This window comes from Bos taurus, chromosome 13, assembly GCF_002263795.3.
Source record: "Bos taurus isolate L1 Dominette 01449 registration number 42190680 breed Hereford chromosome 13, ARS-UCD2.0, whole genome shotgun sequence".
Classification (NCBI taxonomy): domain Eukaryota; kingdom Metazoa; phylum Chordata; class Mammalia; order Artiodactyla; family Bovidae; genus Bos; species Bos taurus.
Window position 1 is genome coordinate 317215 of NC_037340.1, and position 25614 is coordinate 342828.

The following is a 25614-nucleotide window of genomic DNA, read 5'->3' on the forward strand; positions in this document are numbered from 1 at the left end:
AAAACAGTGTGTCAAAAGACCACAAAATGGACTAGTTACCACTTCACATGCCTCTAAAAGATTCACGGTTAATTTAATTATAAGCTGACTAACAATGCAACTAACATGAAATGGGTGGTAACAGAAAAAAAGTGATAATACAAGTGCAGTTATAAAGCAGAGTATTGTATACATGATTTCATGGGGTAAATAGCAATGCACTCACAAAACCTAAGCTAAACACGGAAGAAAGCTGAAACATGTGCTTTAGAGCCGCACACTCTGTCACCAAAAGCCCTAGGTCGTCATCCCGTTTTTAGACTCGGAAAAGTGAGGCAGCCCGACGTCTACCCTGGGGCCCTGGGCACCGGGCTTTTAACCTGGTTTCACACGCAAAGCTGGCCTGAGCGCACAGCCAGGTCCATTAGCAATCAGACCAGTTTAGATTCTTGGTTTTGTTCCCATCGCATACCCTGCAACCAGGCATCCCCAATGGAAAATGTGCTGCACGGCTTTCACGCTCCATGAGAGCTGCCTATGGTTACTTTCATGAAGCTGTCTGCTCCCTGAGAACAGAAACTTCCCTGCAGCTGCTGTGCCCAGCACAGGCCAGGCCCAACGTTACAGAGGCAGGCTCTGGCTGAGTTCATGATGACGTGCTAAGCCGGTGGTCCAAATATCAAGACTAATTTGTCACTGTGACATTGTGGAATGATTCAAGACTAGGCAGTTTAAAAAATTTTAGATCTCCGAGCATAGCAAATGTACCTGATTTTCTTCTGGGTAAAAAGAGAAAAAACAAAAACAAACAAACAAAAAAGAAAATCAGTGTGCTGAGGGAGGGATATGGCAGGGAGGAGGCAGACACATACGAGACATGATGCCCAGCCAGTCTCCCTCTTGCGCTGGGCTGTGCCGCCTCCTTCCGGGCTTGGAGCGCCCACTGCTGGGCGGGCAGGAGGCAGGATGCCGGTTGAGGGAGCTCACTGATTTAAAACGACGGAGGTTGCCTAGGCTCCGCCTGCCCTCCATGCTCTCAGTCTCCTCGGCCCACTGCTCTGTGTTCTCCTTCTCTTCTTTGATCAACCTAAAATAGAATAAAACCTGTCACCTGCCTCTGTCAGCAGAGGAACATGTCTGGACAACAAATTTGGGCTGGCATTCTGTGTCACGATTAGCAAATTCAAGAAATAGTTGCTCAATTAACATCTCAGCAAAAAAGTTTGACTTTTCCTCTTTTGAATATTCTCAAACTTAGAATAACTTAGCATTGAGTCTTACAAACTGGCCCCTGATCATTCACGTTTGATTTCACTTCTTTACTCTAACATTCTGAAGGGGCCCTGGTGGCGACTCTCTTCCTGTGAGGAGATACCTCAAGTTGACAACCTTTACCTTCCCTGCTCTCAGGGCAGAGATGCACGTCAGTGCCTCAAGTCTTTTCCACTGGGAATCGGGAACTCTGTACAATCAAAACAGCAATTCATGAACAAGCTGGAGTTTATAAACACAAGTCTCCAGACCAGATGAAGTGCTGAGTTGATCCTGTTTTTTGTTTTTATTTTTGTTTTTTTAAGGTTGTATATGTACAAACGCATCACTCGATGAAGTTCTCCACCAGCTTTGTGTGAGTTTCTGGATTCATGTCAATGTGCTGCATTAACCTAGAATTCACGGTTTCTGCTCTTCTCCCCTAATGCGTCGTGGATGATTTTATATAGCAGTTTAAATACATGATCATGCAAATAAAATGATTTTCAAATTAAAATACAAGATTCTTACAGGAAGTAAACCCTCCAGTTTCACTTCTACTTATACATCTTGAAAGTTTTTCACTGTTGATAACAAGTTGATGGACAGAATTTACCATTTACATCAAGTCAACTTGTTGCATAAGGAAAAATCACTTTTACTTGACAACATGCTGTAAAAATAAAAATATCAATATATAACCATGCCATATTTCCTGCGGGGACAGGGAAAGACAATCTTTCTGAGCTCATCTGTGCTCAAACACGGCCCACAAAGCCATCTGTCTCAGCGTCAAATGGGCAGGCGGCACCACCTGCATTTGCTGGTTGTCCCGTTCACCCCCTGCCTTTCCCCCAGGCCCCCCGCACTCGGCCGACAGGAACGGGCCTCTCGGCCTGGGCCGACGTGACGAGAACAGTCTGAGCAGCAGCTCTGCCAAGTCCTGTGCAGGGTCACTGGCCTGCGGCCACTCTGAACATGGACTTGGGACATGGGCATAGCTGTGCGGGTGTGGCACCAGGCAGGCCTTGGGGCCCCCAGCCACCCGGCTGCACCCAGCCCCAAGGCCCCCTGCTCACCACGAGGCGGGCCTTTGGATTCTATCCGTTTTGTAAATTGTTATAACTGCCAAGACGGTGTCTAAAGAAAACATCTTAAATATACTGATGAGATGAGAAAAACTCAAACACATGTCCTTGGACCACTGTCTTACAACAAGGCAATCTTCACACTGTATTAAGTTAAAAAGGAAAATGCAGATCTGAGTGGGAATTTGCCAAACCCAAAACCCCAACTTTTCTGTTCCAGGTGGCTTTTCACCAGAACGTGGGAGGCTCCGAGGGAGGGTGCATGGGCCACAGGGGACACCACCTCAGCACCTCACCCACCTAGGGGCTCAGAGCTGGGGAGGACACCCCACAACACCCCCTCACAGAGTGCTGACACCACATCATGGACAGAATGCCCTAGCTGACTGAGCTCTATAATCAAGGGCAATCTCAAAACTGAAAATTCTTGAAGCAGACCTGAAGTCAGGTTTCTTACTATGGAACACTCAGACTTCCCTAGGAGAAGACAGCTCCTCAGAGAAACCGAGTTTCCGGTGAGCTGAGTTCAGGTGCACCCACCTGATCTCTTCATTGATGGCGTCCAGCTGCTCCTGCAGCATCACAGTCGGAGTCTTGGCATGGGCCTGCCCGCTGGGTGACAGCTGAGTGGCCCAGCTGAAAAGGGTGACCCTGTCGCCCTTGCCAGAGACATGCCTTCATCACTCTCGAACACCTGGGCCACGTTGGCCAGCACGCTGGCTTGCTGCACCCGCTCTCAGTCCTGCTCCTTCAGGGTCTGCACCTGGGCATGAGAGGACCATGTCTCGTCAAAGACATTCAGGGCAGGAACTGAACACAATTTTACATGGAAGCCTTGACTGTGGATAAATGGGCCATGCTCATGAGACACTGCCATCTCTTAAACGAGCAGCACTAAAGAAACGGGCAGGAGGAGAATCCAGTTCCTAGATGGCCTGGTGACACTCAGGTCTTAGTGTGGACGGAAGGCAATCCTATGAGGTTATTCACAAGGGTGGGCTGATGGAGTCAGAGACAAAAACTGAAAATTAAAAAAAAAAATACATTCATGCCTCCATCAGCCAGGCTGGAGGAAAATAAGAAAAAAGAATCCTTCAGCTCGGCAGCTGCTGGGTCTCCCTCAGTGGTCATCACTGGTCCTGGTTCACTGAGGAGTGCCGTCCTCGCAGGCTCCCAGCCCTCCGTTTCCAGGCTGGTCTGAACACCAACACACAGGAGCAAGAAGGGACAGCCAGGGGATGGGAGGGCCAGCCCCCCGCGGCTCTCCTCAGGGCACAGGCCCTCGGGCTGTTCTGGGGGACATCCCCTCACACCGCAAGGGTGGCTCTGTCATCACACACAGGAGAGTGCCCACGGGGCCCTGCTCCACCCTCCTGCTCTCAAACCTCACACCCTTCTCTCTGCAAACCTCCCCCTGCCACACTGTCACCCAGGTCCTGCCTGCTTTTCCAAGACATGATCTAAAAGCAACTGAGGGGCAGCCTTGAGGTGCTGGCTTACCAGCTCCCTGTCCCCGGTGGCCAGTGCTCTCGCCCCCTGTCTTCATCACGACCCCGCCCCAGGGCTGGACCACCTCCTTCACTGGCTCCAAAACCACCTGCCATCATTCCTGCTCTGCTCCAGCGAACCAGCTGCCTATGGGTTCACCCCCATCAGCCCGGTCAGCAGGTCCTCTCCCTTCTCTCGCCTTCCAATCACACAACAGGAATCAGCAGATTCCTCCTCCAGGGCTCCCTGCAGCGCCCACTGCGGGTCTCTGAAAGCTCCCTGGGAGCAGCCTCTACTGTCCCCATCCCCGCCCGGTCTCCAGCTCTCTGCCAGCAGGCGGTGTGCCCCGCCCCGCAGGGCAGCTCCCCGGGGGCTCGAGGAACCCATGTTACCAAGCCCCCTCCCCTCCTTGCCCTCCACCATGCCCCCCCAGCATGTCTCTCCCTGGGCTCCAGGCCCCGCCCTCCCTGGGGTTATTCTTCATTCCCTTGTACCCCTTCTCAGCTTTGGAATGCAGGGTGCCCCACAGCTCTACCCTTGCACCCCATCTCTCTCCACTGGCACCCGCCTGGTGACTTTACCGTGCTCGTGCCTTTAAATGCCATCTGTATGCCCACGACCCCAAGTTCACCCTGAGCTGAGTGAGTCCTCTCCCCGATGCAGGCCAGAACACTCAGCTGCTCTCCTGACACGTCCCCTGGATACCTCATGGGCTCGTCCACCTCAGCAGGGCTGAGGTCTGGCTCTTAGCTCCCCACCCCAGCAACCCTCCTCACCTCAAAAAAAAGGATCTGGCCTCGAGCTGCTCAGGCCTGAGCCTGGGGTCCTCCCTGATACGGCCCGCTCTCTCCCTTGTCCCCGCTGGCTGACACGACCCTTTTTCTATCTCTGAGTAGCTACTTCTTTTCCTGCCTCCGGGTCTCTGGTTCAAGGTCACCCTCCTGGTGTCACCTTGCTGGCCACCCTGTTCACACATGATCGTCCCCTCCTCCTCGGACAACTCGGGCACTCTGGTCTCCTTTCCCTGCTCATTACTGTCTGACAGGTTGTGCGGGTTTAAAACGGGGTCCACAAATTCTTCCATCCTCCTCCCTTCAAGAGGCAGAAGGGGCAACTCCTGCTCAGCCCCTGAGCGAGGCAGGACTTCACAGCTCACTCTCGCAAACAGAAGTGAAGGTGTGCAGCTTTGAGACTGGGGTGCAAAAGGCCCTGGGCTACACCCCACGCTCTCGCTCTCAGAGGGTGTTCCAAGGAAAGCCAGGCCATGAAGAGGTCCACACAGCAGCGACCTGGGCCTATCCCCAGCAGCCAGGTGAGTCTGGAAGCCTGCCATCCAGCCCTGTGGGGCCTTCCTGTGTCTGTGCCTTCAGGAGGCCCTGAACCAGGCCCGCCTGCTACAATGCATAGGAACTGTGGACTGTGAGCTGTTCACTGGGAAGTCACTAAGCTTGGCAGTGATCCATTACGTAGCAGTGGATAAAGAATGCACACGGTTTTTAATTCACTGCTGGAGTCCTACTTCTGACGATGTCTGGCCCAAACTAACTGCTCACTGAATACGGAAGCTCAAAACACAGGCCTGTATGAAAAAATACATGCCATGAATGAGGTGAAAATATAAGGCACTTAAACTTCCAATGAGAATTCTCCTTACTATAAGCTGATGGATATGTGTATCCATTTACTCGTAGGACGATTTCAAAACTGTGCTAATTAGTACCATGCTGGGCCTCACAGTAGGCCACAAGTTATAAAAATTGGTTATTTTAAGGAAAAAAAAAAGCATGCCTTAAAAGTAAACTCTTAGCCAGAAAAAGGAAAATGGGAAGATGTAAAGCGATCTATCAATGCTTTGTTCCAAACCCACCTCAGGACCACAGTGTGAGGGGGCAGGTGCCTCACAAGGTGCCCACCAGGGACGGGAAGGGGGTGGCGGGGGTCCTTGCCTTGGACGGCTCATCGTGCAGCGCTGCCAGCCGGCCTTTCTGAGGGCACCGCAGCACCACCCCATTGCAGGAGGAGTCTGCTGGCCAGTCCGCCACAGGGAACCTGAGGTCCAGGGTGCTACCCAAGTAGGGTCAGCTGAAACACATGGGAAAGAACAGCGCTTTTAGAAGAAAAGAGAGCTCACTCTGTCAGTCAAGCCAGAGCCTGTCAATTTGGAAGATTGGCAATTTCACAGCAAAAGGGCCCCCGAGAGGGCACTGCCCTCCTGGCTCCAACAGCAACAGGCCGCCCACTGCTCTGCAAACACTCAGGGCTCATCCCCACCAGCTGGAAAACTCCCGCATGTGGAGAAGGCACTGCTGACACGAGGGTGTGGAGCTGACTAGGACAGGATCAGCTGTCTGGGGTTGGGGAGTTCAGGGTCCCCCCGGAGCCCACCCTCAGGTCCCAGGGCGGAGACTGCACCTGCTCTGCTTTCTCCTTGGCATCCTACCTCCCCTCCGGCCCATGCCTGCTCAGACCTCCCTTTCCCGCATGAAGTCTGTGGATTACAATCACCTCTCTGCCTGGAACACTGTCTGCACCACTCTCCGTGCTTCTAAAGTGGCCTCAGACAACCCACAGCAGAAAGGCCTTGGACCCACAGCTCGGAGCTAAGCCACATTGGTGTCTCCCATTAAAGCAGAGGTAGCATGTCACCAGACTCTGGGCTGAACAAGGCCCAGCACAGATGCTCAGGCCCTGAGTACTAAGGTCTGGGCCTCCCGGTGCCAGGAACTCAGTCAGCAGGGGCCTGCTGAGAGGCAGGGCGGCCCTGCCTTGACTATGAGTGGCCTGCACTGCAGGACCACCTGGGCTCTGCTCAGTCTTCTCTCTGGGAAGAGGGTGGCGCCTTCACGTGCAGAAGTCCATAAACTCGGGAGAAAGAGCCCTCCCAGGACACCCCATATGTCTGCAGAGCGGCCAGGGCCAACCACCAGCTCAGCCTGCTCGGGGTCACACTCTGCTCTGCTCCACGGTTTTGCAAGGAAAACTGTGCTGAACAGGAGATGGAGGTCTGGAATCTCCCCGAGCCACGCCTGTATCCCTCCCGTCTCCCTTCCCTCCTGCCAGAACCAATCCTTTCTCTGCTCCACTTCTACCCAAGGGCCTGGGGCCAGAGCACACTTGGGAACTGGGTCAGGGGTACGACACAGTCCCGCCATGGACTGCGGACCCTCGTGGGTCCTCTGAGGGCCACAGAGGCCTCCTGGTTGGGTCGCCCCCCAACCATCACCTCCCAGTCCCCTCGCGGGGTGTAGCCTCCATCTCTCTCCCCCTCCTCACCCTAAGCTCTTTCCTCTGGGAGAAGGTCTCAGAGACAAGGTGACCAATTCCTCTGGGAGGTCCCACCAAATACGCCTTGTCTGCCCTGCCTGTGAGCCAGGTTTTAAGTCCCCACTCCCTCCCTCCTGAGCCAGCATAGTGCCCCCCACCCAGCCCACACTGCCCGCAAACCCCACTCTGAGGCCCCACCTGTGCTGCTAAGTCACTGCCATGACCCCTCGAGAGCTGCCTCCTGGAGACACCCCTCCCTCGCACCAGCTGCTGCGGCCCACTGTCTTCAGAGCACAGAGGCCCCTCCCGCCCTGTGGCTGCTTCCTCTTCTCATCCCTCACTCTCACTGACACACAGGGGACTGGTGACCAGGCCCCAGGCTTTCCATCTGAACTCCACAAATGAGCCAGGCCTCGGGTCTGGGCACCAGGGACCTCCTCATTACCCAAAAACCCCCAAGAGCAGGAGGCTGTGTCCACCTCCTCTTCCTCCACTGTCTAAGCAGTCCTCCTCACACTCACCTTGTTTACCCTGGGAGCAGGGGTTCCCCACCTCTGACAGCACCAGCCCCTCACCATGGAGGAGCTCTGCCAGCAAGTTTGGCCATGTCTCCTATCTGTTCTGCAGGGCACGTGCTCTCCTTGAACTCCACCCGTCATGGTTTCAGACACAGGGCCAGTTTCTGGCTCTGCCTTTGTCTCAAATGATATCCCCTTACTCTAGAAGAAGGCTGGGTTGGGGCCCTGGACTGTGAGGATCCCCTAAGTACACAAACACAGAAATATGCGTATGGGCTCCAAACTGTCTCCTAAGTCAGGCTTCAAGCAGTAGTCGATTTCCTACAGATGAATGAATGTCACCAGTTAAGCACTTAATGACCTTTGCTAAAGTTTGTCTCTCACTTGTGACCATTTTTCCGTGAAGAAGCCAAAGAAACATTTAAATACTTAATAAGAATTACCACCCCTCGAACAATGAGGAAGAAAAAATCAGGATGCTCAGTAATCTGCTCGCCTCATTCACAAGCCAGGTGATTCCTCCCACCACAGTCAACGGCAAGTCATGTCTCAGTCTCCATTCATGTAAAAAAGACTACAGGTCATTAACCTTCTGCGACTCTTCCGAAACATCAGTGTCACAGTCTGTCAGGCCCCTCAAATGAATACACCCAAATATCAACTGGTCGCCCCCACACTTCCAAATCTCTGCCTGTGGTTTTGAGTGTTGTCAATACTGTGACTACCACTCCATGGTACCAAGTTTGACCCTAAGGAACGATGCTTGTCTCTTCCCTTCACTGGCCACGAAGCTACAGGCTCCTTGAGGTGCGACCATGAGCAACACCCAGTCATACTGTCCACACACCAGACAGGCCCTTGTCACACTCGACAGCGCTGAGGGGAACTACCTGGGGGAGCAGTCTACCCGTGGTGGAAGGGAGCCCCTCGCAGTCTCGTCTGGTACAGTTTGGCTCTCAGGGTTTCCAGGTTTAGAATCAGCTGTTCCCACAAAACAGCAAATGACACAGCCTGCACCACTTACTTTCCGGATGTAAAATGACTTGCACCAAAATGTGCAGAACAGGTTATGTGAGTAGGTATCAACTCCGAACATTTTAATTCTGAGAAAATATTTTCTAAGAGTCCCATAGCAAATATAAACACTCAGAACAATATTAACCCTTATAAACCATAATGAAGAGGAAGTTCCATCTCAGGTGTAGAAAAGCTTTCTCTGGAGGAAACATGGCAAGCCATTACCAACGATGAAGTCTGTAGAGAGAAGCTGGACTTCAGGGCGGGGGTTCGGGTCAGGGGGACACAACTCACTCTATTGCCCTCACTCCTCTCATTGCTTTAAACGGTCTCCATGGAGCTCACCTGCATTCCTGGGCATTCCTCACATTCATTCCTCTACAGCCCACTTCACTTCCTCATGGGGTAAAACAAGTCAAACGGGCCAAGTTTCCGAGTCACTCGACTCAACCTGGCAGCTCTGTGCTGTCGGCCATGGCAGTCACTCACCTCGTGCAGCCCCTGAGCACGTGAGACAGGCTGGTGCAACACTAGATGTGGAAATCACACAGAAGATTTCAAGACTCACAGTGAAAGAAGGATGTCAAGTAGCCCATTGGGTTTTAGGAAATTTTTGATTGTGTAGGTGGCTCGTATTATCTTTCTGACGCACAGCACAGTCCACGTGAAGGCTCACGCTTTGTCTCAGCTTTCAGGTGATCCCAGAAAGGACTACTCAGAATTCTGAACCACACATAACAGCCACACACTCTAAATTCAACTATAATGCAAACACATTCAGTGTTCAAAACCAGAAATGCTATACGTGTTACAGCAGTGGATTAGCCATAAGGAAAATGTAACTTGACTTCTGCTAAGCATCTGCTCAAACTCATGTCCATTGAGTTGGTGATGCCATCCAACCATCTCATCCTCTGTCATCCACTCTCTTCCTGCCTTCAATCTTTCCCAGCATCAGGGTCTTTTCCAATATGAAAATTCATATTAAAAAACTGGAAATAATTACCTCAAGCATTTTTTAAATGTAATAACAAAGTTGGCAAGGCTGTGTTTTATAAAATGAGCATCAATTTCAAGGTTTAAAAAGCTGTTTTAGAATCTACTGTATAAAGAAATGGAGAGAAGAATGATCTAGTTGAGATTGGCTTTGTGTTAAAAATTGCTGAGATTAATTGATGGGTCATGGGTATTTATTATACTACTCCATCCACTTTTGTGCATGTTTGAAATTTTCCATCGTAATACATTTAAAAAGTTTATATTTTGTTAAATATTTTCTGTTAAAACAGAGTCTTCTCCAGCAACACAATTTGAAAGCATCAATTCTTCAGTGCTCAGCCTTCTTTATGGTCCAACTCTCACACCCACACATGACTACCGGAAAAGCCATAGCTTTGACTATATGGACTTTTGTCGGCAAAGTGATGTCTCTGCTTTTCAATATGCTATCTGTGTTTGTCATAGCTTTCCAAGGAGCAAGCATTTTTTAATCTCATGGCTGCAGTCACCATCTGCAGTGATTTTTGAGCCCAAGGAAACAAAATCTGTCACAGCTTCCACAATAAGGCATCGGCATTCAAATATTTTTAAAGCAAAACAAAAGTTTACTTTGAATTAGCTTAGTCATAAACAGCATCCCGATCTCAACAGCCTCTGAGCATCAGTTCTGAAAGTAAGGAAGTGCACCCCTGATTGGGAGACATTGAGCTCTCTGCCTAAGTGGGGAGGGCGCCTCACCACAGGTCTCACAATGGGAGTCAGAACCACTGCCCCCTGGGAGCCCGTCTTTGAGGCTCTGCAGTCCAGGCCCAAGAACACAGGCATAGTGGGGACAGTACTGACATGTGAGGCTGGACCTGGGATCCCCACTCCATTTCCTGAATGGTCTGTATCGCCGTGTGGCCAACCTTTCCAGGAAACCTCTCTCAGGACTCGGTGATGTGAGCCTCCACCATCACCCTTTCCTGACGCACCTTCTGTCGCAGCGCAACTACGGTTCTCCTCCTGCCTAGGAGCAGCCATCCTACACATACACCGTGTCTGGACCAGCAGTTTGGCATGTGGGACTCCAGCGCCACGTCCGAGGCAAGCAGGCTCCACACCTGGGCACCATGCCTTCAGTTTCATGGGCCCTGGGCTGGCACCCTCAGGTTTGTCTGAGGGGCAGTTGGGAGGTCCACCTGTATCCCAAGCAGCTCCCAGACTGGCTGGTCAGAGCAACAAGCAGCCTCTTTGAACGTGGGGACGCCCTGGCTCCTGCCCACCGCCTATGGGCGACCACCTCTGGCCCTGCTCCCAAGGAGGTGGGTGCCCGGATCAGCAGATGGGGCCACACATGCACACACTCGGTGGCAGAGAAGGGAGCGGCGGAGAAAGGCAGCTCTGGCCCCTGCCCAAGCCGTGTCTCCTGCCCAGACGCCGCCTCCCCGTCAGCACAGGCACCCGCTGCAGCTCCTTGTTCTCCTCCAGTTGGGCCTCCATCTGGCACAGCCTATTCTCCATGCTGCCATGACTCTCTCCCGCCTGTCCGCCAAGAACAGCATCAGCTCCGCTCTCAACGACCCTGTCCTGACGGCACGCGGGCTGTGACCGCAGGGGCGGCAAGCAGACCATGCTCTGTGTGGACCACGGGCCCCAGGTTCGTGGGGGGCATGCCCGCATGCCTGCTCACGCAGCCTGTGCAGTTTTGTGTGTGACGCGTGGCTCACGGAGGGTGCTGGTGACCGGCTCGTGAGAGGAGACGTGCTCCCCCCAGCCCCAGGCCCGCACCCGTGGCCGCTGCGCCCCCTCCTTGGACTGCTGTGGTGAGCCAGTGCAAGCAGCAGGCATCAGCAAGTGCAAGACACGCAAGGCACACGTTCTACCTTCCTAAGCTGGGAAGTAAGTTCGAACCATTTAGCCTCCTTAGTGGCAGAGCTTCCGGAAGACAAAAGGTAGGACTACAAGGCTGACTGGGGACGGACAGCAGAGATGCCAGGGGAGAGGAGAAACCAAGCCTGGAGAAGATCACAGGCAGAAGGGCGTCCCCTGGTGGCTATTAGTGACCCTGCTCTGGGAGGGTCTGTGAGCACCCGACACTGCTGGCCGCCGGCGACCAGAGGCCCCTCAGCCGCTCACTGACCTCCGGGCAATGCTCCCGTCAGCCGCCCCAGCACAAGCCCGACCTGACTCTCCATGCCCAGCCAGTGCCCACCGGCAGCACGGGGCAACATCTTTCCCGCCAGAAGGACAGGGTGGCTGGCTGGCTGGCAATGGGGTCGGTGCCCCCAGCAGCGCCACATCCCAAGGACATGGCCTCTCACCCACGGGCTTCTGGGGACGGCGAGTGGGGAGTGGGGCCTCGGGTCTGCACGTGCCCTGCTGGGACTTCTTTAACAAGTGTATGGATAACAACTTAAAACTGTGTTCATTACAGAGCTATTTTGGCCATCTCTTAAACGAGAATGGGATTTTTCTAGGTCTCTATCCTGCTAGGCTTTGAGTGGCTGACTGAACTCTGAGCAGCAGTGACTCGGAGCTGAAGCGTCCTAGGGACACACAGAACTCGGGACAAAACTGGAGGGAAATTAACGTAGGGATGACGCAGAAGTGGGGCGTGCCTGACACTCAGGGAGCGCTCCCATCTCAGACGGGCAGCACGACCCCCATGTCTGCGCTCCTGTGTGGACTGAGCAGCATGGGCAGGGGCTCGGTGGGAGAGCAGGGGAACAGGCCCTCCCTGTGCCCGCCCCCCAGGGACCCAAAGCAGCACCTTGGAGAGCGAGGCCACCCTCTGCGCCTGCTCCGCCTCCACCTCGGGCAGCGTCTCTGCCCTCCGCAGTCTCTGCTGCAGCTTCTCTACCAGCTCCAGGCGCTCCTGCAACTGGCGGTTCTTATCCTCTGTCTACAAAGGGAGAGCAGAGGATCAACACAGGCCGAGAGGTGTAGCCACTGTCGCTTTAAGTAAGCTGAGACAAAACCTAAATGCACGTGTCTAGTGGATTCATTCTGTTTCGGAAGCTCCCTCAGGGTATATTTTCTCTCAGTGTTCCTGGGCTTGGTCTCAGTGAGCAGAACACCTCCTGCCAGAGTATTTGCTTTTCCTAAACATTCCCCAAGGACATCTTAAAAAAAAAAAAAAAAAGTTCTTCTATATTAAAGAAGATCTGTAGAATCTTATTCATTCTTATTGACAAGTTAAGGGAAGAAGGGTTCACTACAGACCCTTCTTAAAACGTCACCAGAATCATCATTTAGAGGGAACCCTACCGACCGCAGATGGCTACGGGCGTGTAAGCCAAAATATGGCTTTCATCTCCTCTGAAATACAGACCTGATAAGAGCATGCCTGGTGAAATGCCAGTCAACTAGTATTTGTAAATGCACGATTATTCTTTTAACAGATCTTCTTACTCTGAAAAACTTTCAATGTAGAACATTTAGACAGATTCTTTTTTAAAAAAGAAAAAAATTAAACTATCTATAAGCTCAGGTTCCTGAGAGGTTAGCGTTTGTTTCTAAGCAGCTTTCTTACTTTTTCTGTGTGCGTATTCCTCTATGTACGTACACAAACAATATGCTATGCTTTAAAACCCGCAGAAAACAATAGCATATGGTACATAGTATTTTCTGATCTGCCTTTTACAGCCATTATTTTGTATATCGTGATGCTTTTAATTAGCATTCCCCATCATACTTTTCAATGGCTTTCTAGTATTTTATTTTTGGGGTGGGGACAATGATACACTTTGGCACGCACCAGACTGACTCACTTTGTTTTGGAGAAGCCAGATTTGGTTTTCCTGGTTAAGTCCTGATTATCTGAGACCACTCGGGAACAGGAGCGAGTAAGGCTCACCACACCACAGGAAGTACAAACCCTAATCAGACCGGAGCTCTAACCCTGCCTTTTGTCACAGTGACCCCAGTTCCCAACAGGCAGCCAGCTGCCGTGAAGTTCCCTGCTGCTCTCTACTCTTTCGGTAACAACTCTAACAAGCCAACAGATTCACCTTCAAGTAAAACAAAAGAGTCAGGAATGGAATTCCACAAAATGGTTAAACCAAGTCCCAAATAATTCAAACCTGTAAGTTGCAGTCACCCGCAATTTTTTAAAAATGTATTTCCTTCCAGTACAGCTGATTTACCATGATGTACATCCACACTTTTGAACACAGTATTTTAGGGTCATAAGAACTTTACACTGGGACTTGATTTCCAATGTGGGAGTCACATGGAAAGATCTTTACCTTCCTTCCTCAGTAATTCACTACTATAAAAGTCAGACACGGTTCATAAAAGCCATTACCTGTCGATGCCTAGAATCCTTATTTGCAATTTCATTTTCAAGTTTATTACTGATGTCGTCCTAAGTTTCAAATCAAACATAAAGTTAACATCCTCAGAATAAAAATCCTAGACACGGCAGTTTTCTCGGACGTGAGCAAAAATGCGCCTATCCCAAAGGTCACGATTGGCACCCATCTGTCTTAACGTTCTGTCCAGCCACTTGGTTTACCAAGCTTCTTTTCTACATCATAAACCCAAACAGCAAACGAAAAGTATACTAAACTACCCTGTTATTCCAAGAATTCCAGGAGGGAAGGTATCTGGCATGAAGTCAGGACCTCTGTCTGCTACACCATACAGGCGGGCTTGACCCAGAACAAGGAGGGACCTTCAACAGATCCAACGGGGAGCTCTGAGGCTCGTTTCCTCGAGTGAAAGTTGGAAAAGTCTCATGCAATTTCCTCAGAATTAAAGTAGAATATTAACGAGTGGAAACAGAAGTCAAATTGTACACAACTGGGAGCAGCCTTCTCAAGCCTAGTTCTTCAAAAGCAGAGTTACACCACATGGATGAAACGCTCAAACCAGGACCAGAACTTGCTGCTGGTGCAACTCCTGTCCGCCACTTCAAAATCCACTTCAGGTCCCTCCCTGGTCACTAAGTAACCAATGTGAGAGCAAAGTCCTAACTTTAAAAGTGAAAGGTCTTGAAAACGCGTTTTCTAGAATTCTATACGTATTAAACTCTGCCACCTAATCTCCTGTTGCCAAAGAGTAGTGTGAATAGCTTATGCAAACCTGTGCAAATATTTCTGTTTTGAGTTCTCACACAGAATTACTCACACCAAGCTACTAAACAAGTACACCTGCTGTACCACATGTTGGAGGGGTTCTCTCTGAGACGGTCTCACGGGAGAGGGGTGGGCCGGGTGGGTGCTGTCTGTCTGTGCACAGAGGAGAGGCGAGGCTCACAGGAAGAGGCCTGAGTCCCCAGCACTCTCTGTTTTCACAGTGACCGCTAGGGAGTTTCTCATAAATCAGGACACCCGCAGACATGACCGCCAGAGACATCACGATTCCACATGGTTACACAGCTCGGGCCTGAGGATCTGAGGGTGAGCAAACACCACTCGACTTGTCTGACCGCCGGTATCACTGTCACACATCCCTTCAAGGAGCGGAACCTCAGAAAACTCGAGAAGATGGCCAGGCAAGCTGCCTCAGCAGAGCCCACACAGCATGCTCCCATCTCTCCGAGAGAACAGGCTCCACAGGTGTCACCAGACTCGCCTGAGTGAATCAGAAGCAAATTTCAGCATCATCAGGAACACATTCGACAGGCAGTTGCGGGGGGCGGGGGGCGGGGATGAACCGGGAGACTCGGGTTGACATATATACAGCACTGATACTACACATAAAGTCAACGAGTGAGGACCTAGTGTACAGCACAGGGAAGTCTGCTCAGTGCTCTGTGGTGAAGCAAATGGGCAGGAAATCTAAAAGAGAGACAGACACGTAAATAGATAGATAGATAGATAGATGACTGATTCACTTTGCTGTACAGCAGAAATTGACACAGCAGTGTAAAGCAACTATACGCCAATAAATGAATGAATGGATGAATGAATTTTTAAAAAAGGAACACAGTGGGCCCCCTAGAACTTGTGGAAATGAGGAGTCCACACCCAGGGTGCGGCACAGCGTCAGGGCTGCCCTCATGTTGGTCCACTGCCAACGGACCGCCTGGACCAGGCCTCTTCTACCCCAGAGACCTCGACGCGGAGGCAGGGAGGCAGCCAGTTGTGGTCTGTCCAGTGCTCTGCTCTTACTCACGCAGCCATCCCAAGGCTGAGATCCCCGGGAGAACAAGAAACCCACATTCCACCTCAGGACAACAGACACAGCTGCAGTCACTCACTTCGCGGATGTCCTGCTCAAGTTTTCTGTTCATGTTCTTGGACTTGAGGAGGTCCTTCCTGGCCGTGTCCAGGTCCTCCTCCAGATGTTTCACGTGGGCAGAGAGGGCTGCCAGGCGCTCCTCCATCTGGCTCTGCTCCCGCAACTGCCTCTCTATGATTTCCTGGAGCTCCATCTTCTTAACCATGTCTTCCTTGTGGCTTAGAGAGCCGTCGGAGGGTCTCTAAGGGGGAAAGGAAGCCTTACACAGCCTGGTTTTGGGAGGGAGGGAACACAGTACTTCCGGGCAATCTGTGAGGTCAAAACTGCCTTCTGCGCTCTGGGAGCTCACAGGACCCTCGTGGCCACTCAGACCTACATGGTGCATCGGTGAGAGGTCCCAACAGCCCCGCACAGACTGGATGGTAAGACGAGAACCAGACAGAGAGCGAGACCAAGGACTTGCCTTTCCATTGGCGCTTGGCATGTTTTCTTGCTCATGATGTACATCAAGCACCCTGTCCGTTAGTATCTTTTCCTGGTTATTCTCCTCTGAAAGAATCATCTGCTAAAACCAAAAAAATTGAATCAGAGTAAAGAAATAAGTAAAGACAGCAAAACTCCACCTGGAAAACTCAACTCTAAACTGAAAACACAACATAAAAAGAAAATACATGGTGATGCTATCCATCCCAAATACCACCAGGTGATTAGAGTCAGAATTTGTCTTCTACTGGACAAAGGGGTACTTAAGAGATCCTGCAACTCTGAGCCACAAGTCTAGTTTACTAGTCATTAAAATAACCCTGGTGGGTGGGTCCTCAATCAGAAAGATAAATAACATCTGATGCCCACCACTACAGCCTTCATTCTTTTTTAAAATGAAAGGATTCAAATGACAAACCCTTCACGGAAATTACACAAAGACTGATCAAACTTACCTCTTTATGTGTGGCACCTAATTCTTCTTCTAACAAACTACACCTTTCAAGTGCTACTCGTAATCACGCTCTCAACTCAAATCAAAGGGGCCGAGTCACTGTGTGTTGATGTGTGTATATACGTTAGTACACTTCTTAGTGTATACTCACCCTAATACATGGATACTGTCACAGAATACCTTGAATGTCTCTCATTGATCTTAACGTCAAGAGAATCTGCTTGTTAACAGCTTTAAATTCTAAGTTTGAGAGAACAAAATGTTCTCCTAAATTAATTATTACCCAGTTTTTAACTGCAAATTGATATACAGAATATAATAAATCTTGAGACATTCATGCCAACTAATACTTTTTAACTGGGGGCTTCCCAGGTGGCTCAGTGGTAAAGAATCCGCCTGCCAATGCACGAGGGCAGGTTCGATCCCTGGGTCAGGAAGATTCCCTGGAGTAGAAGATGGCCACCCACTCCAGTATTCATGACTGGGAAGCCCCATGAAGAGAGGAGCATGGTGGGCTACAGTCCACAGGGTTGCAAAGATTCGGACACGACTGAGCATGTATGCAGGCAACGCTTTTTAACCATATAAAACTCTGAATTCTTACAGAAAAAAAAAGTATATACAAGAATTCAAGACGCTCAAAAGTCAACTAGTTACATAAATATGTGCATCATCCGCCTAACAAGGCAGCAAGTGTACAAATCCAGGACGGCCGGATGGCTGGTACCTTCTCGTCCAGGGCCTTGTGGTGTTCAAAGAGCCATTTCAGCGCCCTGAGCACCTCCACCTCACTCCTCATGCCGGCTGGGGACTGCGCCTGCCGCTTGCCTGTTGTCATCCCGACGGGTGGAATATGTCGCGAAACCAGGCACTCCAGGTGCTCCAGCAGCAGCTGCAGGGCAGGGCCAAAGGAACACCTTCAACCTCATGCTCGAACTCCGGGCCGATAACTCCTCTCAGCCTCACGCTATAGCCGGAAACATGCTAAGGCACGTCGGAATCCTGCCAGTTCAGTCGAAAGTTAGAGTGGACTTCCCCAGGGGTCCAGTAGTTAAGACTCCACACTTCTTCAAGGATCATGGGTTTTAACCCCTGGTCAGAGAACTAAGATCCCACACAAAGTGTAGCGTGGACAAAAATGTAAGTTAAGAGAACTCCCCCCTCATATGTACTAAAATTACATTAGCTCTCATCAGAAATTTGAAGCAAGGTATGAGAACCCAGAACTGATCCACCCTGGTCTGTTCAGTGGGAAGATGTGGAAAATGACTTGAAAATCAGACAATGTTTAAAGACAGCACACGGAGGCCAGCGGTGACCCCCGCGGGGCAAATGTCAACACGTGAGAATCCCCCTACTGACCCTGGTGTTGTTTCTTTCAGCTTTCAGCTGAGCGATTTCCTCTTTGGCTTTACAAAGCTGCTCCCTGTAGGTGTATCCTTCGGGAGTTGGAAATTCCTAGAAAACAGTTAAATGAGAAACTAAATGCAAACATAAATTAAAAAGAGAGCGAGACTGTGAAGACTGACCCTGTCAAGTCTCTCCAGGCTCCACACAAAGGATCTCCATGCCCCTCCAGAGAAGAGGGGTCCACTGACCCCAAGACCACACAGACCACCACAACTCAGAGCGGCCTTCAGCCTCCACCTCGACCTGGCAGGCACGTGGCAGGAGAGAACCTGGAATCCAAGCCTGCCTTCTCAAGACCCAGGGACATTTGAGAAACTTTCCAAAACGTAAACCTAACAACAAAGTGGATAAAGAGATTCTTAAACGACACACAGACCTGGAGCCACTGGGGAAAGTGAAGAAAAAAAGGAAGGTCTACAAGGCCACGAGGCTTTGGAGTGTTCCTCTGGGAAAAAGGCGGATGGCACCTCAAAGCCATCTGTTAGCCTGACTCCACAGAAGCCACCCAGTCATTCAATCAACCGGTTAAAATGTTAAATTTATGTTATATGTACTTTACCACAATTTGCGTGCATGCGGGGCCATCCACGTGGTGAACTTGCTCAAACTGAACCCCACGGAGTCTTTCGTTCTTCTATTTTTCTTTGCAGAAATTAAAAAAATCCTGGGCTACGTATCCCCTACTACATACTGAGTGTTCAGCACCCAGAACAGTGCCCAGCACTTGTAAGAGGCATGCAGTAGACATGTGTAGCTATGAGGGTGTATGTCATACACGTAAGCAGTAGGTACCTGTCATTAAAATACTGGACACACTGGTCTGTGCTTTGTAACATGGGAGACATTAACGGGCTTAGCCGTTCTGCTTCAAGGACTGACTCTCTAGCTCGATCCTCATGCCCCAGAGATTCCTCCAGCCCGTATATCCTTTCTTTGCAAGAAGGGAGACATTAAGGGCCTTACCCTTTCTGCTTCAAGGACTGACTCTATAGCTCAGTCCATGTGCCCCAGTGACTTCTCCAGCCAGTGTTTCCCTTCTTGTGGGGCCCCCGCCCATCCTCCATGCAGCAACTGCACAACCTCTTACAAGGTAAACCTGCTGGGGTCGATCCTGCCCACTAAGGCCAGAATGCCCTGGCCGGCAGGGCCCACAACCATGCTAACAAAATGAAACACAACCCCAATGCTTCGCCGGGTGAGGGCCAATCTGACGGGCCCAGCCCCCGGCTGCTCTCACCTCAGGCTGCTCTGCTTCCAGGACGTGGGCCGAGGCCAAGTCCTTCCTAGTCTTCGCCTTTGCCTTGGGGTTGCAGCGCTGGAATAACGCCCAAAGGCGGGCCCTTCTGCGACCCATCCTCGCGGATAGGGGCAGCCCCCGACTCGGGGGCAACCGCTGTTTCACGGTAGGATACCTCGGCTACCGAGCTATCACCACCAATCTCACACTACGACCACCACTCTCACACACACTGCTCTCACACACCACTCTCACACACACCGTTCTCACACTATGACCACTGCTCTCACACTATGACCACCAAATGGCATGAAGGCTCCGCCTCCAGCACATCTCCCAGGAGCCCAGAACTGGAACCCACTCGGTCACAAGGGGCTCCGTGGCAACAGGGGGGCTGGGCTCAGGTCCACTGTCAAGGGTGCAGAGAGGGGGGAGGGGCTGCCAAAAAGTCAACAATTGAGTGCGGAGTGCAGGAGAAGGCAGGCTGTGCCCACAGCTCAGGCCCCCTGTCAAACACGACCCTGCAAGGTACTGGGTCACAGTCGAACCAACCAGTATAAACTCCTTCAGAAACCACCACCCCTGGGAATGAGCACGTCTTCTAAGTGGGCTTCTGCCCCCTCTACCCCCCAAACAAGCCTCCAGTGAGGCTACTGAAAGGGCAGCCCTGAACTCAAGGGCGTCCCCAGAACCCACTCAGCTGAGGAGGACTCACCACGCTAGCTGCCCCTCACTCTCACCCTGAGCTCGGTCCTCCCTGTCAGACTCCCTCACTCGAGCTCAGCAAGGGCTTGACCAACCTCACTCCAGGCACTTAAAATGAACCCACAGTGGGTACAGGGGTTCATTCAACCTGCTGTGAACTCGCCCTCTTTACTTCGACCCTCGGCTGCCAGACGACTCTGCCCCGTGGGGACTGCATGGTGGAGGTTCAGGGGTGTCCCTGCCTCGAGCCGCGACAGCCAGCACCTCCCAGACCCCGCCTGAGTCTCCCACCCCTCTCCTGGCTCCACTCCCACCCTCGCGGTTCTCCACTCGCCAGGGCACAGGCCACTTGCTCCTGGCTCAGCCCGGCCCTCTGCTGTCATTTGAGGACCTCGGTCCCCAGGGTGCTTTGGGTCCTATATCCACCCATCTCAGCAATTACACACTCTGGGAGAGACAGGGTACAGTTTGGGGTCCTGCCCGCAGTTCACCCTGAACACGTTCTCTTTTTTTAGCTTTATCTACTGGAGTTCTCTGAGATGTGTTCTTAAAACATCAACTGTTGCTTTCAAAAAGACTGTAAGGTCACTGTGCTCAACTTTACGAATAAAATCTTCATTTTCCACCTTAAAGTGAAACTGGAGGGAAGACTAAAAGCAGTCATTTTTTCAAACTGAAAAAGAAAACCCACGTGTGACCATGTCACAGAATACAGGTCACGTAACCCCTCCCTCCTCAGCCTTGGCCTCCACCACCAGCAGCCCGGCAATGCAAGGCCTGCCCTGGGCCGCCAGGGGCAAGGGCAGAGGGGAGACCGGCTCCTCTGTCTCCAGGCCGCGTGGGCCGCCTGCTCCACCTCCTTCCCAAGTTCACGTGGCACTGAAACAGCCCAGGCAAGCTGGGGACTCTGACCAGAAACACAGCCATGGGTACCAAGCAAGGACCCCTGGTTCTTGTTTTCCCTGGTATCAAATTAACTTGATCAAGACAATTACTGTGACTGTTACATGTGGCTTCAGATGACAGAAGACCCCCCCCCCCAGGGTGTCTCCACTTCCAGTGACAGACGCAAGCATCTTGTAGGTCAGCCTACCAAGAGCTAGAAAAGCTAAATAAGGTTTAAAAGAGGTCCTTAGGCAGCCACAATCCAAGATTTCAAACACAAGCGAAGCTCAGTGAGGGAGCTGGAGACTGAGAGGGCCGCTCGTTCCCTCGGGGCATCTGAGCAAAGCTGACTCTGTGAAGAAAAGGAAGGGAAAAAGTCAAGCAGAGGGGGCTGGCTAACACAGCTCTGGAGGGTTCCTTGGGCTGTGGAGACAAAAAGTCAAGCGCAGGCCTGACGAGTCAGTCCGGATGTCAGAAAACGTACCCAACACTCTGCCCAAACCGGCTGAGCGCTGACTATCAGTCACCTCCTGGTGCTCAGGAGAGACGGTGGGCTTCAGGACCTGCCGAGAACGCGGGGCCCTGGGAGGCACCCCAGGCTTCCAGACACTGGAGACGCTGGAAAGCTCCTCCCTGGGGTCGGGGGGAAGGTGGGTGAAGGCTGCTGAGACTGAGCTTAAAAGGACCCCCAAGCCTCAAGTCCCTCAGGCCCTGAGTGAACAGACAGCTCTGTCCCCACTGGAGGTCTGCGTCAGAGGAAACTCTGGAGAACGCAGCATCACTCAGAACCTCTAGGGTTTTCCAAACATAATGTCCAACATGCAACCAAACAAGCAAAAGAGGGTGTAACAACAAACAGGACCAAGAGAAAAAGAACTGAACCAGATCCAGAGGTATGAGATATATATCAGCGTATCAGAGGTATGCTAGAGGTATCAGATGCAAATGTCACCTGTTCAAAAATATACTTGACAAAAGGAAAAATTTCTGAGAATCAAAACCAATCTAGAACTTTACAATAACAGTGACTGAATTTAAGAACTCAGTCTCTGGGCTTAACATCAGATTGGACGTAGCTGAAGAGACGATCAGTGAACTGAAGGACGGATCGGTTACAATATATATATAAGAGGGAAAAGGGATAGAATGTATTGAAGGAATCTGTTGTTAAACTATGTTGTTAAAAACTATAAATGGGGACCCTCGTGGTGGAGAAAAGACAGAAAGGGGAATAAGAAATGCCTCCAGGGGTTGAAACTAAAGAGCCTCTTAGTGAAAGTGAAAGTGAAAGGGGAGAGTGAAAAAGCTGGCATAAAACTCAACATTCAAAAAATGAAGATCATAGCATCCAGCCCCATCACTTCATGGCAAATAAATGGGGAAACAGTGGAAACAGTGACACACTTTATTTTCTTGGGCTCCGAAATTACTGCAGATGGTGAAATTAAAAGATGCTTGCTCCTCGGAAGGAAACCTATGACAAATCTAGACAGCATATTAAAAAGCAGAGACATTACTCTGCCAAACAAAGGTTCATCTAGTCAAAGCTATGGTTTTTCCAGTAGTCATGTATGGATGTGAGAGTTGGCCCATGAAGAAGGCTGAATGCCAAAGAATCAATGCTTCTGAACTGGGGAGTTGGAGAAGACTCTTGAGAGCCCCATGGACTACTAGGAGATCCAATCAGTCAGTCAATCCTAATGCAAATCAGTCCTGAATATTCATTGGAAAGACTGATGCTGAAGCTCCAATACTTTGGCCACCTGATGCAAAGAGCTGACTCATTGGAAAAGAACCTGATGATGGGGAAGACTGAAGGCAGGAGGAGAAGGGGACGACAGAGGATGAGCTGGTTGGATGGCATCACCGACTCGATGGACATGAGCTTGAGCAAGCTCCAGGAGTTGGTGATGGACAGGGAAGCCTGGCGTGCTGCAGCCCATGGGGTTGCAACGGGTCAGACACGGAGCGACTGAACTGACTGACAGGGACAGTGGTAAGAGTTGGTTCAAGAATCAGACCATTGAGTCAAAAATGAAAACCACACATTGGTTTCAGCAGCTCTGCGGGTGCCTAAGGCAAGAAGCAAATGTTCAAGCACTCAGAGGAAAAAGGGTGTGGCTTTTAACGGCACAACAACACTGAGAGCTGACTTTCCAAGAACAAGGAAGTCAGAAGATAATGGACTGGCATCTGTAAAATGCTGAAAAACAAATAACCACCAACCTGGAATTCTACATCCAACAAAAACTCTCTTCGAAAGTGAAAGCAAAATAGAGACTTTGAGGGCAAATGGAAATGAGACAACTCATCACCCACACACATGAACTAAAAAAAAATATTAAGGCAGTGCTTTGGGAAAAAGAAAAGTAGTCTCTGATGGAAATATAAAAAACAAGTAAAGACCAACAATGAGGTAACTGTGAGGGTAAATACTAACTCTACAAAACAATGATGTTAATGCCAAAAATATATCTAACCGTTTAAAGTGTGACAGTGACAAGGAGGAAACAGTCGTGTCAGGGAGGCAGTAAGAGTACTAAGTTAGACTTGAATGTAAAACACACGCTGTGTCTGCAAATGTACACCCAACAACCTGACAGAGGAGCACAGAACTAGAGAAACACTTCATACTTCTAAAAGAAGGCAAGAGCAAAGAACACAGACTAGGTGGGACAAACAGAAATCACACAGCAACATGGTGTCTACACACTGAAATATCAACATTATAAACAGAGCCAATACTCAAACTGATTCCAGTGAAAACTATACACTATTCAGAGGTACATGTTAAGATGGAAGGTCTTTTAGACAGGTGAAAGTAAAAGATACCCAAGCTAACACGGACAGAAAACTGACGTGGCAACATCACTGTCAAATAGTGTCTAAAGAAAGAAGCATTACTAGCAATAAAAAAGAACATCTCATACTGATACAAGTTCAGTCTAGCAAGAAGATGAGGATTCTAAACTTGAATGTACCTAATAACATAACCTCAAAATATCAATACATAAAAACTGACAGAAATAGAAAAGGAGTAACAGCCGAGTTCATAATCCCAGTGGGAGACGTTAAAGACACATCTCTCCTGGAACTGGGCTCCCTGGTACATAGTCACCAGCAACCATGAAGTACCTGAAATGTGGCTGGCTCTACAATGAGATGCACTGCAAGCCTGAAACACATGCTGGATTTTAAAGACTTAGCATGAAAAAAAGAACGTGAACTATTGCATTAGGTTTTATCATGTTGATTACACACTGAAATGATAATATTTGGGGTGTGTTAAAATAAAATATATTACAGGTAATTTCACCTACTTCTGCTTTTACTCAACGTGGCTACTGGAAGCTGAATTACATGAGTGACATACCTGATGTAACTGATACACACGGAACACTGCATTCCCACTGATAGATATTATTTTCAAGAGCCCAAGGAACACATAACAAAAAGTATATTGGGCCATTAGGAAAGCTCAAATTATTTCAAAGGACTGATATAATGCAGGGTATACTTACAGAATGCGATGGGCTGACGGTTTATGTGCCCTCAAATTTCACCCCACACGTGATGATGATCCTAGGAGGCAGAGACTCTGGGAGGGGTCAGGCCACGAGGGAATGGGCTCCTGTGCTGCGAGGACAGGGAGAAGCAGCAGGCAGTCTAGGAACCAGGAAACAGGCCTCACCAGACGTGGCACTTGCCAGTGATCTTGGGACTCCCCAGCCTCCAAGACTACAAGAAACAACTTTCTTTTGTTTATCAGCTAGTCTATGGTATTTATAACAGTAGGCCAAAAAGACTAATACAGGGCTCTTCATGGAATTAAGTTAGAAATCAAAAAGGGGTCACTAGAAAAACCTCCCCAAACATTGGGAAGTTAAATAACATACTGCTTGAAGAATTTCATGAATAATAATTTTAAAAAACACAATGAAAATTAGAAAATACTTTTCCATAAAAGATAATGAAAATCTGGCTTATTCAAACTTGTGGGATGCAGCGAACTATGTTTAGAGGGTAACTTAAAGCCTTAAACACGTATACTGGAAAAGAAGGAAGGCTAAAAATCAATTAAGCCTCTCTCCCAAGAAACCAGAAAAAAACCATAGCGAAAGAAACACAAGGCAGATGGGAAAAAAAAAGGAGCAGAAAACAACAAAACAGAAAGCAAATATGAAGTTTTTTTTAGAAAAACAAAGACAAAAGTTCGCTCTTTGAAAGGACTGATAAAACTGATAAACCCCTAGAGAGATGCTTTACTTAAATAAACCCAAGAAGACACAAAATCAGAAAATTTTATTTGCATGAAAAAAATTACATCTGAAATTAAAAGCCTCCCCACAATGAAACCAACTGGTTTTGCCAATCAGTTTTTCCAAAAATCTAGGGAAGAAAACAGTAGTCTCACAGGAATTCTCGGGGTAAACAAGGAACACTCTGCAAACTTGTTTTATAAGACTAGCATAACCTTGATACTAAAACCAACAAGGAAGAAGTACAAGAAAGTAAAATTACAGACTCTGAGTATAGATGAAATAATCCTAAATAAAACACTAACAAGTAAAGTCCAACTGAAGGAGAATACATTGAGATCAGGTTGGGGTTGTTTTAGAATCACAAAATTTTTAAAAGTTAAATCACCACATAAAAGAAAAATCACCT

General features: G+C 49.7%; 1 protein-coding gene across 1 annotated transcript in view; it reads right to left on the reverse strand.

Moving 5' to 3' along the window:
• The window catches only part of LOC784898 (liprin-alpha-1-like), a 39859-nt gene extending 16162 nt beyond the window's left edge, over positions 1 to 23697 (reverse strand). Inside the window, 10 exon segments of the mRNA XM_059892861.1 lie at positions 852 to 1066; positions 2859 to 2985; positions 2988 to 3081; positions 5753 to 5883; positions 12077 to 12488; positions 15792 to 16013; positions 16236 to 16337; positions 17437 to 17601; positions 18072 to 18167; positions 19357 to 23697. Coding sequence (XP_059748844.1) covers positions 852 to 1066; positions 2859 to 2985; positions 2988 to 3081; positions 5753 to 5883; positions 12077 to 12488; positions 15792 to 16013; positions 16236 to 16337; positions 17437 to 17601; positions 18072 to 18167; positions 19357 to 19473 — 1681 coding nt within the window. The 5' untranslated portion in view covers positions 19474 to 23697.
• Positions 23698 to 25614: the final 1917 nt, after the last annotated feature.